The 14,126-nt window shown below is 37.7% G+C and overlaps 1 protein-coding gene across 3 annotated transcripts; it reads right to left on the minus strand.

The window, feature by feature from the left end:
* Window positions 1-944: 944 nt before the first annotated feature.
* On the minus strand, window positions 945-12,512 carry stard3 (StAR related lipid transfer domain containing 3). 3 transcript variants are annotated; one of them, XM_028042336.1, is made up of 15 exons: window positions 12,438-12,512; window positions 9,169-9,390; window positions 8,995-9,072; window positions 8,758-8,835; window positions 8,608-8,661; window positions 8,193-8,310; window positions 8,017-8,112; window positions 7,862-7,917; window positions 7,683-7,775; window positions 6,836-6,898; window positions 4,502-4,597; window positions 4,333-4,412; window positions 4,066-4,170; window positions 3,051-3,144; window positions 945-2,516 (listed from the first exon to the last, which is right to left on the minus strand). In XM_028042336.1, the coding sequence occupies exons 1-15, from the start codon at window positions 12,495-12,497 to the stop codon at window positions 2,382-2,384; spliced, it is 1,428 nt and encodes a 475-aa protein (XP_027898137.1). In that variant the 5' UTR covers window positions 12,498-12,512; the 3' UTR covers window positions 945-2,381. The 3 variants fall into 3 exon arrangements, with proteins under 3 accessions (XP_027898137.1, XP_027898136.1, XP_027898138.1); XM_028042335.1 differs by having other exon boundaries at window positions 8,193-8,313; XM_028042337.1 differs by lacking the exon at window positions 12,438-12,512 and adding an exon at window positions 11,876-12,014 and having other exon boundaries at window positions 8,193-8,313.
* Between the last annotated feature and the right edge of the window lie 1,614 nt (window positions 12,513-14,126).

Genomic DNA, 14,126 nt, shown 5'->3' on the forward strand with positions numbered 1-14,126 from the left:
GTGACATCTGCTGTTCTCTTCCTGAGCATCGCACTAAGACCGTGGGAAGGTTAAGTAGCTCTTACTCTTTCCGACACTTCACCTTCAGCACGGCATCACAAAAATGTTCCTCTATTATCCTGTTTACGCTTCTTCGGAGCATTGAACTGAGATGTATTTCGCACGATAAGCTCAGCAGATGTGTTGTTCCACCAAGTGTTTGCTAATTGCTGCTCCCGCTATTCTGAAGGAGCACAGCTTTAAGGAAGAGCTTTGTGGAAACAGGCAGGACTTTGTCAGAGCAATGCACAAAGTTATCCGGAAGCTCCGATAATGCCAACATATTTTGGTAAGACGGTATGCCTGGTGTGAAACAAGATGGAAGAGCACATGATTCCCACTCTAAACCTAATATGTGGTGCTGCAGGCCAGTTTCTCTTCCAAATGTCCCTTTATTGTGATTAGAGGGATATGTTTGATAGAACTGAACGTTACTAGAAAATTTAATCACTGGTATTTTCAACATGCTGATGATTCAAACAACAAAACACTGAAACCCCCCCATAATATTTTCTCACCATGAGAAAAGAAAATCAAAGTGGTGGAATAACAATAAAAAAATGTGGTGGAACTGGAATGCAAAAACTCAAAGACCTTTAAATGTTTTCTGTTATTACATTTCACTAACTTTATCATCATCAACCCTCTGCAAAGCAATAAAGAGTTAAACATGAAAAATGACAACAAAAAAAATCTCACAACTAAGAGCTTTGTTGGCGAAAAAGATGTATGAAAAATCGACCATAACTGGAAAAATAACGGTTTATGAAAGCTGTTTATGACCTGAAATTTGTCAAACATTTGTGCTGTTTTATTACTAAAAGTAGAAAAAAAGAAACAAAATCAAAACATTGGTCTCAGTTTGAATTATACCTGTATTTGTGAAAAAAAAAGAAATCTCAAGATAGGTGTTGATGTTTTATTACATATAAGACACTTAAGATTCAGTAAAAACAGTTGGTCAGTAGTGATGGCTTTGAATTAACATGTTTGATGTTAAAATGAATTACAAAGTGATCTGCAAACTAATATTGAAAAAGTAAACAAGCAGGCTTCTCGTGCATCAACAGACCGTCAGAGGAAATATACAAAAAAAGAACAAAAAGCAATACGCCCAGTATATTATATTACTGCAATGAAGGCACATCGTTTACATTTTTTCACTTGAAATTCCTTTTGTTGGAACCTTAAAAAGTCAGAACAAATACATTTGAGTAATGTTATTACCCAAATATTTCAGATGTCTTACACAGCTCTTTTTCCACCTATATTAATTGCAGCTTCCAAAAACAAAATTCCTCAAAGTCAAATCCACAAATGTGTTCCTTTAGGAAAAATAACTGAAGTTTCTGTAAAAAAGAACCCCACAACTTTTTACCCACATTTCAGGACAATTACCTTTGAACCATGATGATTTTTGAGGAGCGTGGTACCACCAGTATGCAGACTAATAACACTAAGCTGAAGGGGACATTTTTCCATCATTACAAGCTGAGTTTTGAAGAAATGAAAAGTTTGATCCATGTCTCACACGCATGACGAAATAAATTGCAACTTCAATTTATTTGTAAATCATGTAATTACTCCAGCTCATTATTCTGCCCCCAACAAGGCCACATGAGGTGATTGGCACAAAAGACAGCAGTAGTAAGATGTCTGATCTACTTTTAGCTCGCCTGAACAATCGTCCCTTTGATCTGAAATTAGCTTTAAGATATCACTGTGGAAATCACAAAAAACTGGTTAAAAACCCTGGAACAACAGGGCAGTACAACAGATCGTACTGTTGTACTGCAGAAAAAAAACTAAGCCATTTCCCAATCTACATTGGTCATGTCGCCCTCTAGTGGTGAGCAGGTAATAGTGCATCCTCTTCATCTATAACAGTATTTTTTTAAATAATAAGAATATGGCTGTTATATGTAGGCAGGAAGGTGTAAAGAAGGTGCAGAAAAAAGAAAGAAAAGCAGCAAATTAATAAACGATAAACAACAATAGGTTTTGAACTGCTTCTGCTCTGTGACAACAGTTCTCACAGATCCTCTCCTCATGAAAGAGAGAGTGCGGCGCACCTGAACTCAGAACAAATCCCATGTCCTAGTGGGAGTCAGAGTAACAGTCAAATGTGAAAAAAATAGTTTGAAGATAATCATTTGTTCTGTCCAAATCACTCTGTTTGATCTGAAATATGGCCTCCTATGCTTACAGGTAAAGTCAGTTCAGTTACGGCAGCTGGCCGCGCATCCCTTCAGCTCAGGAGCTCCACAGGATGACGCCTCCACTCCTCAGGTTAATGACTGGGGTTCAGGAGTTCTGCCTCCCAGGCTGCCTTTCTTTAGGCTTCATGGTTGATGAGGAGGACAACGTAATTGGTAAAGGGAGGGATTACGGTCAGCGATGCGTTGCCGTAACTGGCTCACAAACTCAAACATGCCGGAAGGTAGGGCCTGGTGGATGAGATAGCGGGGCAGATGGCCCTAAAAAAGAACAACTGAAGGTTAGGTGTTTGACTGAACATATTTACATAGACTGTTCTGTCAAAGAGTTTTGAATCTGCTTTGAAATTTACCTACATGTTGCCAAACTTCCTTACCAACCTTAAAATGAGAAATAATCCTTCAGGCTTTATGAAGAAGTCCTTAAAGTGTCACTGACACAATAAAACCACTTACAACCAATTGATTTAAAAAGATTGACTACTGCGCTTTCATTCTGTGTACACAAAAGACTTTAATAAGTATTTTTCACAGGCTACTATAAATTCCATGGCATTGTGAGTGTCGCATTTTTCATCTGTAGTAACTGGGTCAAAAGTAATGAGGGTAAGTCAAAGCGTAAACAATTGTATACAAACAGTGGAAGTTGTGAGCAGTTTCAGCAAAGATTTGAGCGATATGTCTGCAGTTTTGGAGGAAGAAGCAAGATCAAGTGATGAAGAAGAGGAAAGGACTGCAGCCCTATGTCTTACATGCAAAAAAAAGGACAAAGATTTCTGTGTTCATATTCCCCACCTTAAAATCTGTGTTGAGGACCCAGATGAATGTGCAGACAGATGGGTTACTGCTGGATTTCAGAACCACAAATCCTCCTGGGCGATTTTCTCCCCTAGAACAACCAATAAAAAGCAACCAGGAAGTAAAAAAAGTTACAAATTGATTTTGATTCATTTAATTCAAACAAGATTTTATTAGTAGGACAGAGAAAACATGTGCATACATAACCAAGAACAAGATTATTTGTTTACCACTACTTTTTTTTTTTGAAAAGGAGTAGGAAGAAGGGAACACTTATGTAATCCTTAAAGGGATCCACAATTAGGTATAAAAATAAACCTTATTTGGGAAATATTTATCTTAGATGTAAAAACAATACAGTAATAATACTGTAGGTTATTTAGTTTTTGTAAATTTTAATAAAATATTCACAGAAATGTCGCCATGTTGTTCACGCTGCAGTGCATTCTGGGTAAATGACATCAAATTGGTCCAACTGCCTGGCTTCTCCAGCCAAAACAGTGATGAGTAAAGTTATTAAGCCTTTTTAATTTGAACCGGAGTGCACTGAAATTGATCGGAACTAGAAATAACAAGATGTCATGGGAAATTATCCAGATTCGCCTGACTTTTTTTTCCCTTTTTAAATTACAGCGAACAGGCACACAGTGTAGCATCACCTAAAATTACACCAGTCAAACACAATATAATAAACAGCAATTCAGGTAAAGTTAGCCTTCCTGTGTTTACTCTGTAGATTCCAGGACAGAATGGACCTAATGACGTCATCAACCCATCAGTGGAAAAAATGGCAACCTCCATGGGTGAAAAATATAACAAAAGATGTTTATTTCTGAAGTAATTAGGAGTTTTGGCGTTTCACAAACAGCAATATTTTAGTTTATAGGCAAACTACATAATATTTAGGTCAACATGTTCAACTAGTGCTGGATCCTTTTAAAACAATTACTTGTTGAAAACAAGTTCTGGTTTATGACAGATGACAGAAATCCAGGTGAAGGCATGAACTGACCTGACACAGCGATCACTCGGCGGCCTGGCATCATGGTTGGTTGATATGCCAACACTAATGTAACAGTCTTCTCTGCGTTCGATTCGTCTAACATTAACATAGTCCCTTAAAGAGATAAAAAAAAACAACAAAAAACAGAAAGCGCATAAATAAAATCAACTTACTTTGTTTCAGGCAAGAAATCTGAAACAAAATAACAAACAAATCCTTTCAGAAGGAAAAAAGTAAGAGATGTAAGGAAGCCCAATCTTTGCTGTGCTAATGTACCTGGAAGACACGATGCCTCCCCCCACGCTAGCGGCAATGTCGTGTGTTACCAAAGTGTTGTCGTCAACTCTCTGGAGGACCTGAGGCCAAAAGGACAGTGCACTATTAAGTTTTAATTCTGCAAAACTTCTCAATGGAAAATGTTTGATCTAACAAAGAGGTGCATCACCTGGCAGGAAATAACTGTTTTGGTCCACTCAGCTATTTTCTCTGGTTGCATAATTGTCTCCTGATAAACGAACTCCGGGGGACACTGCATGAAGGCCTGAGCAAATGAAATAAGGCACAAAATCTGAGGAATAAAGTAAAAGATGAAAAAACGCAGAGAAAAAACAAAAAGAGGACCAAAGTACGTCATGCTTCAGGAGATGATTTTATGATCATAGCAGACTTACTGCTGGGTCATAAAAAAAAAGGGTGAACAAGGAGGTTAACTGACGAGGGGAACATTTGGTAAAGCCCAGTTCACACTACACGATTTTTTGCCCCGATTTCCCCCTTATGACAATCTTAGAACATCCTGCATTCTAAGATTGTCGCTTGCGATAATCATAACCAATCATCCTGCAGTGTGTGGTGTGTTACGACTGATCGGGTCCAGTGGGTAGACCGCTCCCATCTGAAATCGGACATATTCAACATGCTGGATTATCGCAGCGTGCGGGGTTTTCCCTGACTGGTAGCGAGAACGTAGCTTGTTGAATGTGACAGGTAGCCAATCAAAAAGCACGGATTCCCCTCCACACTTTCCCCTCAGAAAGCACGGAGAGGAACCCCAAACAGCTAAGGTGGCGCAACCCAGAGTCCAGCGGACATCAGAGATGATATGTGGAAACAACATTAATGTTTATTCAACATTTTGTGCAAAGAATACCCACAGAAATGACAAGGAGAGGATTTGGAGCGAAATTGCTACCACAGTTGATTCTGGTAATTTTTCAGCTGTTCACCGTTAACGTGACATAAAAAGGTTACAATGATAATTTTATTCATTCAGTCAGGGCTTGAGGCTTACAGAATGTAATTGTCACTCGTAAAACATTGATTAATGCCTGGTTTTAAAATTAGTTAACTGGACTTGTAGCCATTATTTTGTGCATATTGTTCTCAATGTAATTGTAAACATTAAAACAGCAAATACTAATTAACCGATGAAGCTTAAAGAGACGACAGAACAGAAAATAATCTAAACACACAAATGGTATAGACAAAAAAAACGTAGCTTTTAAAAAAATAAAGCCGCCGCATTTCCACGCTTTTATCCAATGCCTTTTCTTTTTGTTGCATCTTTTATGTTTAAAATAAGCTCACAAACTGTCGCTATTTCTTCTACGTTGTCGGCCATGTTTGTTTACTCTAAATTCACGTGTGTTGTAGTGGGCTTTTCCTGTATTTCCGGTCTGGAACCTGAATGTCGGTGAGAAATCAGTTCATGTGTGGTTTGTTGCTCTTGCTGTGTGGCTGGCTGAACACCACACAATGCACGATCGGGCCGATTGAACACGTTATACCTACGATTTTGGTCGGCTAGTGTGTGGTCTCTCAGGTTTTGAAAATCGGCCGACAATTCTAAAATCGTGTAGTCTGAATTGGGCTTAACCCAATGTTATGCTAATAGCATTTAGCATTCACCAGCAGCTCATTAAGGGAAGTGAGAGCACTGCGGAACAAAAACACTTATCCGGTTGGAACACAGTGAATTAAATATTAAAATACAGTTTAACAAAGTGTCGAAGGATTTTAGTAATCAAGGAACTCGAATAATTCGATTAACTGTTACAGCCCTTTCTATAATATTTCCCAATAAACGAGGGAAATCTCCACTGACTCTCACCTTTGAATTTAAGATATCACTGTATTTTAGATCAAAAAAATAAACTCTTCAAATACGGTCTGTTCATTTTATGAAGGATGGGTAAATTAGAAGGAAATCTTTTAAAACATAAGAAACAGACGAACAATAGTTTACATTTTGATGTGGAAGCAGAAGTAAAACAGCTCGCGATACTAAAGGTTCCCCTTACATCAGAAATGGCTTCAAAATTCACTCCAACTACTACCGCAAACGATGTATAGCCATTTTATGTCATATCTGATGTAGATGCATTAACTAAGAAATCCCTTCCAATTATACTATGAGAAATCTCTTTAATTCCATTTTATCTGATTTTTTGGTGAATTCACAAAAGACAGCAGTAGTAAGATATTTGATCTACCGTTAACTCATCTGAACAATCATCCCTTTTATCTGAAATTAGCTTTAAGATATCACTGTAGAAATCACAATTGTATTATTTCTTCCAAATGGTTTTGTAAGAAATAATATAGTCTGATAAGATGTTTATGCTTGAATGATTTGTAAATAATATAAAAAATAGTCAGGGACAAAAAGTCTGAACTTGTATAGCTCCTTTGAAGCGCAAAAACACAAACCAAGGTTAGATGTGATTGGTGTTTTTTTTTTTGTATGACAATGAAGTACAATGTTTCACGCTTGCAGTACCTTCAGAATAAAAATCTTTCCGTAGTTGAGCATCTCCAGAGTGTAGACGGCGTCTCCTGTGTCCTGTCAAAACACAAAATCCTGTCAGCATCAGAAGGTTTTACTGGAATCCAAACAATTCCATATTTTATCTTTTTTTTTTTTAGACTAGATCTACTTCAAAATCTATGAGACAAAGATACATAAATAAATACATTAAATAAAAACTTTTAAGATTTACTCAAGTCAAAATATAACAAATTGCAGCTTGTTTGTTAAATGAGAAAATGGACAAAAAGTTTAAGAAAGAAATGTATGAAACGATAAACATGACGTGAAGTTTTGCTGTGACAAACCAAAGGAATGTAATATAGCTAAAAATTATAGTTTAAAAAAAGCATTTCTTGAAGAAATTAAAATTGGACCTTTTATAGAATGTAAAAAAAAAATTACTTTTCCATACATGACAATGAAGTGAAAATTAAATTTCACACCTTTTCCACTTTTAAGAGTCTGTGAAAAACATTTGAAATTCAGAATGCGGAAAATAAATCTGAGCTTTAAATAATGTCAACTCATCACTGCCAGAAAATGCTGCAAGACAGGAAGTGGGTTTCTCTTTCGGTTTGAAAAGCTACGAAACTATTTCCATCAAGCTTTACTATTTTACCCGATACCATTAACAATGAGGTGAAGAAAAATCTCTCATAAATGATTTTGATATTGACTTTTTTTTTTTAATCCTAAATTGAAAAACATTTTCCAAAAGCTATGTTTTGTTTGGATTAATTGACCAGTACGCTCATAATAGACTGAATTTATTCCCAGAAATAACAGCTTGAGGGAAGAACCGGAGAGATGTCCTTACGCTGCTTTTCTCAAGCTTCCAGTTCTCCTCCTGGGAGAGGATCTCATCCAACACAGCCATGGCCTCTTGACCCTGCTTGATGTACTCCTTCTCCTGCAGTGAGATCCAGATATGGAGAAATTAACGAGAGGAGGAGGATCATTAAATTAAAAACAGTCAGCAGGCGCTGATGCAGGTACCTGAAATGTGGCAGCACTGTACCTGCGACCCTCCTCATCCAAATACTCGTCTGAGTCTTCAGACAAAAAGATCAATAAAAAATGACTGCTTGCAGAAATCAGGAAAGAAACAAGAATACACAGAAGATGAATGGCAAATATTATAAGACCATCACCTGCAACGGATTCAGGTGGAGAGTAGAACTGTCCATCAGAAACAGGGTGGGAGTAGAGCATAGAAGCTCTGTCAGCGTTCGATGCCGCTAGGTAAGCTGAGGTCAGAGGAAGAAATCAGTTAAAGAGGACGTAAATTTCTGTTGAGGTGTGTTTGCACTGGTCACTTTTTTCTCACCTCGGTCATTTTCGGCTTCCTGAGTGAGAACCTTGAAGTCAAGGAACCAGGTTTCCAACCACGCCACCACAAACGAGGTGATGGGTAAAACATAACCAAAGGCGTTTTTGGACAAGAGCTGCTGAGCACAGTGAGAAAGAAGAAAGAAAGAAGGGTATACTTTCACTTTTATTATGCATATGTAGGCAAGTCCTTACAGCACAAGATAAGAGGTTTATTACGCTATATCTATTTGGGAAAAGGGCTTGGTGCTTTAGATAGATGGAGTAGATAAGTATTTTTTCTTGATGAAGCCCATGCAAACATAAGCTGGGAAGTTCAAAAAGCAGAAGTGAAAAAGCTGAAGAGGTTTCAGCTGATGAGCGTGCGCTGCTCAAACCGAACTGTGAACGTCCAGCAACAGTAAGGCACTCACTTCAGATACAATGACCTTCACCACGAGGAAGACGCTGGTCACTAGAGTTGAAATCTGCAGGAAATAACTGAGCTCTTATTCATGTTCGGCAGAAAAGTTAGGAGACTTTCACTTGAATAAGTGTGTTTTGCTGTGTCTGAGCTGACTTACCGCGACAACCCACCAGTGTTTCAACCGAAACGCTGCATAGCCAATTTGTAGACAGAGGAAACGAAACAAGGCAAGGAGCTGACATGAAGAAGAAGAGAAGGGGAAGCAAATGATGTCACCAAGTGCTAAACTTTGCAAATGCTTTCGACTGAAGGAAATGTACATCCAAGCTCCCCAAATAGAGTCAAGATCATAAAATTTAGATTCACACCAAAGCAATAAGGATTGGGCACTTACGACTATGTCAAAGAAGGAAGACTTGAACTTATATCTGATGACCTGATCTGCTAGATTATCCAAAATTGGACCGGTCACCTGAAGGACAACAAGGGAGGAGTCCAAACGGTTACTGAAGTCAATTGAATTGAAGTTTTGTATCTTAAACCTGTCTATGAATAAACACGCATTTACATTTAGCTCTATAATCCACAGAAGTGTGATGAAAAGGAGGTCAAAGGTCACAAAGAGACAGAAGGTGCGTCGGACATCAGAGACAGCTTTGCGTGCCACAGGTGGAAGCAGGAGGTACGGGCTAGGGAGGGTCAGCGACGTGGAGTAGGAGGAGTTCAGGGAGGCAATGGCAGGGAGGCTGCCCCCGTCCTGCATCTCTTTTGCCAAAGTGGTATGTTTCCTCTGCAAAAATAATGAAAAATAAATAAATAAATAGGGTTGATTCAATCTCACATCAAAGTACTGTATTTCCCAGACTATAAGTCACACTTTTTTCTCAGTTTGGGTGGTCCTGTGACTTCAGGTGTTTCCACAACTGATAGTCCGGTAGACTCACTTTGGGAACCAAAAGTACAACAATTGTTACATTTTTAGCTGCTGCAGTTCGCTTTCACGCTATGAAACAAACCAAACCCTTTAAGCAACCTGTTCACTCGCTTGCCTGTGGTGGCGCTGCACCACAAATCACTGAAGGAAATGACACAAAACCTCAGAGGAAGGCATTGAGCACAACCTCCTTATTCACAAAAAATGGAGTGGCATCTGACTATAGGTGTTGTAGTATTTTGTTTGTGTCTTTGGGTAAAGACCACAAGCCATTTCCCCCACCAGCGCTAGATCGACACGTTTATTTTGGTTGCATTTACCCAGAAGGCCCTGCGCTACAGTCCACTTCCTGCTTTTGGAACTGTCTCTGGCATTCTCATATGTATTTGAATGGCATCGGAGTTTATTTCAATCAAAGCAAGATCTAGTTTGTTAGATTGTGTATTCACACCTCCCCAAACAAATGATCTTTCTAGGCAAACAAATAAAAATACCATTAAAACGGACTAAACAAGGCTGGTGTGAAACACCTCTACAGTCCAGAGCAACTTATATATGTTTTTTTCTTCTTCTTCATAATGCTTTTTTTTTTTTTTACTGATTTGTTAAATGTGTTTCATACTGAGAAACATGAGCGAGGGATTAAACATTACTGTCTGTAGCCTCGAGGGAAGCTAAACAAAGGCAGAAGAAACCCAGAGCTGGAGGAACAAGTCCACAGCTCGGTGCTTTAAGAAACATATTGTGAGGCTTGAAAACAATGTAGTTATGTGTCCACGCCCTGGTAGTTGTAAAGGAGGTGAATAAAAATTAAACAAATTGTTTCAATGAATGCAGCCGACTCTCTGTCACCCTCGATTTACACTGCACGAGTCTCCGCAAGTTTTGTCTAAAATTATTTATGCCATTTCCAATAATCAATAAAAAAGTGTTTATTAGCATTTAAATGTTTGTAAATCCCCACTTGCATTTCTGACAATTAATGTTTTTGCACTCACAATGTTTGAGCTTGGAACACCTGTGCATTAACCTTTGGTTCCACAGATTGTGAAATTTAAGTCAGGACTATGCCTGGTCCTGCCCTAAACCATGATTTTAATTGGAGTCAGAGGAAAGTGTTTGGTAAAACTGAAAGTTCATTTTAAATCTTAATCTGGCAAGACTTCAAAATATTCAATAATTTTGAGCCTAATTGATGACTTCTAAGTATAAGTGGTAAATAAATTACCAAGTGAAGAAGCCTTCTAGGTATTATGCTTTTTTCAGACAACCAGGAGACGTGATATTAAAAGATGGGACCAATTACTTTGGCTTATGAAGTTAACAATTGCTTTCATTGTCCTTTTGCCATCAACCTGATCATGCTTCCCACAAATGTGACGTCTGTTTACACATTACCAGACTTCCTCTTCTTTGACTTATCTCCTGCTTATGGTAAATTTAAGCTGAAACATACGCACAACTGCCGTTAAAAACATCTGCACCATCATTTAATTTGCAAGGAAATGGTTTCATTTTGATAATTGTTTTTTTTTTTTGGTTGAGTTAAACATGGTCTACTTAACATAAAATATTCACTGAACCATTAAACATTGCTTTGGTCTCCAACTGGCCTCATACATTGTTTTAGCTGAACTTGCATTGCGATTAAACCAATTTATTTATGCGCTTCAGTGTTTATGACAGACAGCTTGTGTTTTAAAATCACTCACGGGAAGGATGTTATTGTGCTGAATCATTTTTAAATAAGAATGGTTGCTCTATTACATCGGGTTTTAGTAGAGATGTAGCAGTATAACAGCCTGCTTGTTAGGCCAAAGAACCGACAAACATTCAGACCCGTGTGTTTTCTAATTATCTCTGCAGCCATTTCTAAAGACCCTTTGCCCTAGGATTGATAAATAAGTCCAGGACTCTCCAACTACAGCGAAGACTGTTTACATCACAAGAAGTTCGGGTTATATTTGGTGTGAAATCCCATGACTGACGAGTCGTTACTCGAAGCTACAAACAAATAACCAATTGTGTGTGTTAGCAAACTGGCTACTAGTGCGAAACAAATAAGGGACATTTCCAGGTTATCAAGCTAAACCCAGAGTAAATTAATTAAACATGCACAAATCAAGTTATCAAGTATCTAACTGACACTCACTGCCGCTAGCTTTTCCCCTGTTAGCTTCACAAACCTTTTTCCTAACAAGTTTTACCAGGTAACAACTTCAAATGTAAAATAAAATAATCATATTATATTTCCATGAGGTAACTACAGCGAATACTATCACAAATACAAGAGACACTGTTAGAAAAGGCTCATATGGGTAATTTAAAGCAGTAAACTCACTTGATTTAGCACGACATCCTCGGCTAGCGAGTCTTCCGGAGTTGCCAAAGATGAATTGTTGTACCAAGATGCATCACTACACTTCTCCGACAAATGGTGAGTCACGTGACAAATATCAAAGACTCATATTTCAACACGCTGACCGCACAGCCGGTTTTAGTTGTTTTGACAAGAAGTATATTTCTTATAAATAGGGGTGAAAGTAGTTTTGAATTTTTGCCGGCATTATGACAGAAAGCGTCAATGGCTCATTATCTCTCCATTCATGCATTTACAAAGCAGCAATAAACCTTTTTTTGACTGTACTAACTGCTACCTGTATGGATAAGGTAGAAATTAGAAGCACTTGGCAATGTGGAAAACATCTGTATTTTCATTGGTAAGGCAGGCTGTATGAATCATTGATATTAGCTTGCTGCAGTTCAATCTAACTCAAAGTCAGTATGGGTTTTTCTGGTCACATAATAGGTAGTGGCCTACCACATATGGCAGGCTACTACCTATTAGCACATTATGTGGTAGTATACTCAAATGCAGTGTCCTGACTGGTCGCGCTACTCACCCTCAGCCTCAGCTTGCCCCAAATCTTCTGCAGGTTTTTTTCTGATTTTGTACTTTTCATCTTCGTTTTCCCGTACTTTTATTTTGAACAAGGAATCAATTGTCCTCTGCATTGTCAACTTTTGATTTCGTTTGAATTAAAAACTGTTCCATTGTGTTCTCACGGTTTTTATATAGATGATTATAGATTTGTTGTTCTTTTTATCTCAAGGCGAGCGGCGTATTTTAATGTCTGTACACCACTCGTGTAAAATGTCCCAGTTCATTAAATCAAATGCACCAATCCCCTTAGCAACCATCGTGTTTTGGAAGTTGACGTGCATATTGCAAGCGAATTCTGACCCATAGTGCAGCCGTGACTGGTTCTGAATGAGGCCTTCACAGCAGACAGTCGTTCTCCCCTCTTCCTGGTAAGTACCAGCGCAGAATCGTTTGGTGGTACCAAAATTTACCGGCTTATTTCATCCGTGATTAGTGATTCTTGAGAAGAGGGACAAAACAGGTCCTATGGATAAAGCACAAAATTTAAATAAAATATACACAAAATATAAATTTTTTTAAAATATCTGACTAAACTAACCTGGGCCATGTGAGCACAACAATGTATATTTTCCTGGTGTTTGCTGAATATTTTATTTATTTTATTGTAAAAAAAATATATATAATAAGAATCTGGCATTATTGGGGGGCATCAGAACTTCTGAGGACCCCATGACCTCTTCCTTTCTCTTCATTTGCTAAGAGGGCTAAGCTTCTCTAGTTAGCTTATGTTATTCTTTAGTTTCCTAAGTTGTTCGTCACAACCATGATGTGTCAACACCATAAATGACAATTTACAAAATGTTGATGAAGTTTTGTGAAATAAATGTTTAATTTCAGTATTCTGTAAAGATTTCATGGACCTGATGAGCTACAATATGGCCTCCTTTCAGAATAACATATAAACTGAGGTAGTTTGGCATTTTGTCAAGTCTGTCAGATGTCCACTCCATCAGTTTTTAACTGACAGCGTGGCTCTTTCAGTGATAGTGTTGACAAGTCTCACTTAAGTGTGCAGTTATTTCATTGTAATGTATTTTACATAAATGACATTACTTGACATGTATCAAGTTTTTCTTTTTACTCACTAGTTTGTCACCACCTTCAGTTCTGGGTCAACTCCGTCATGCACTGTCAACTCCGTCAGATGGACTTTATGTTGTCTTTTGTTTTAAATAATATTTCTTTTGTTCTTTTGTTTCTGTAAAACTGAGTAAAAATGTCACTAATAGGGTCATTAAAAAAAAATTTCTTTATTTTTGTCAGCTGGTGATGACAAAGTTCTAGGTTAGGTCCATTAAAAATGTAATTTTCAAAAAATGCTGCAACTGGGAGCCTACACCTTAGCATCTTTACATTTACAAAATATTATTTGTCATATTTGTATACATAAGCTTGAGGAATAATTTTTTTAAATTTGGGGAAAATTTAAACCCATTTTGTCCCACTTCTCAAGAATCACTGAATGTTTTACCAATAACAAATAAACTAATCTTACTCATACTAATCAGACGCTAAATATTCTTAAAGTTCTCTTGGGACATGCAAGTGGGTTCTTGTAAAGTAATGTGAAAGATCAAGTATAGATATCTCGGTATTTTCTCGTAATATAATCATGGGTGTCCAGACTGTCTACATATTTTAACTGCAA

This window comes from Xiphophorus couchianus, chromosome 16, assembly GCF_001444195.1.
Source record: "Xiphophorus couchianus chromosome 16, X_couchianus-1.0, whole genome shotgun sequence".
In the NCBI taxonomy this organism is placed as follows: Eukaryota; Metazoa; Chordata; class Actinopteri; order Cyprinodontiformes; family Poeciliidae; genus Xiphophorus; species Xiphophorus couchianus.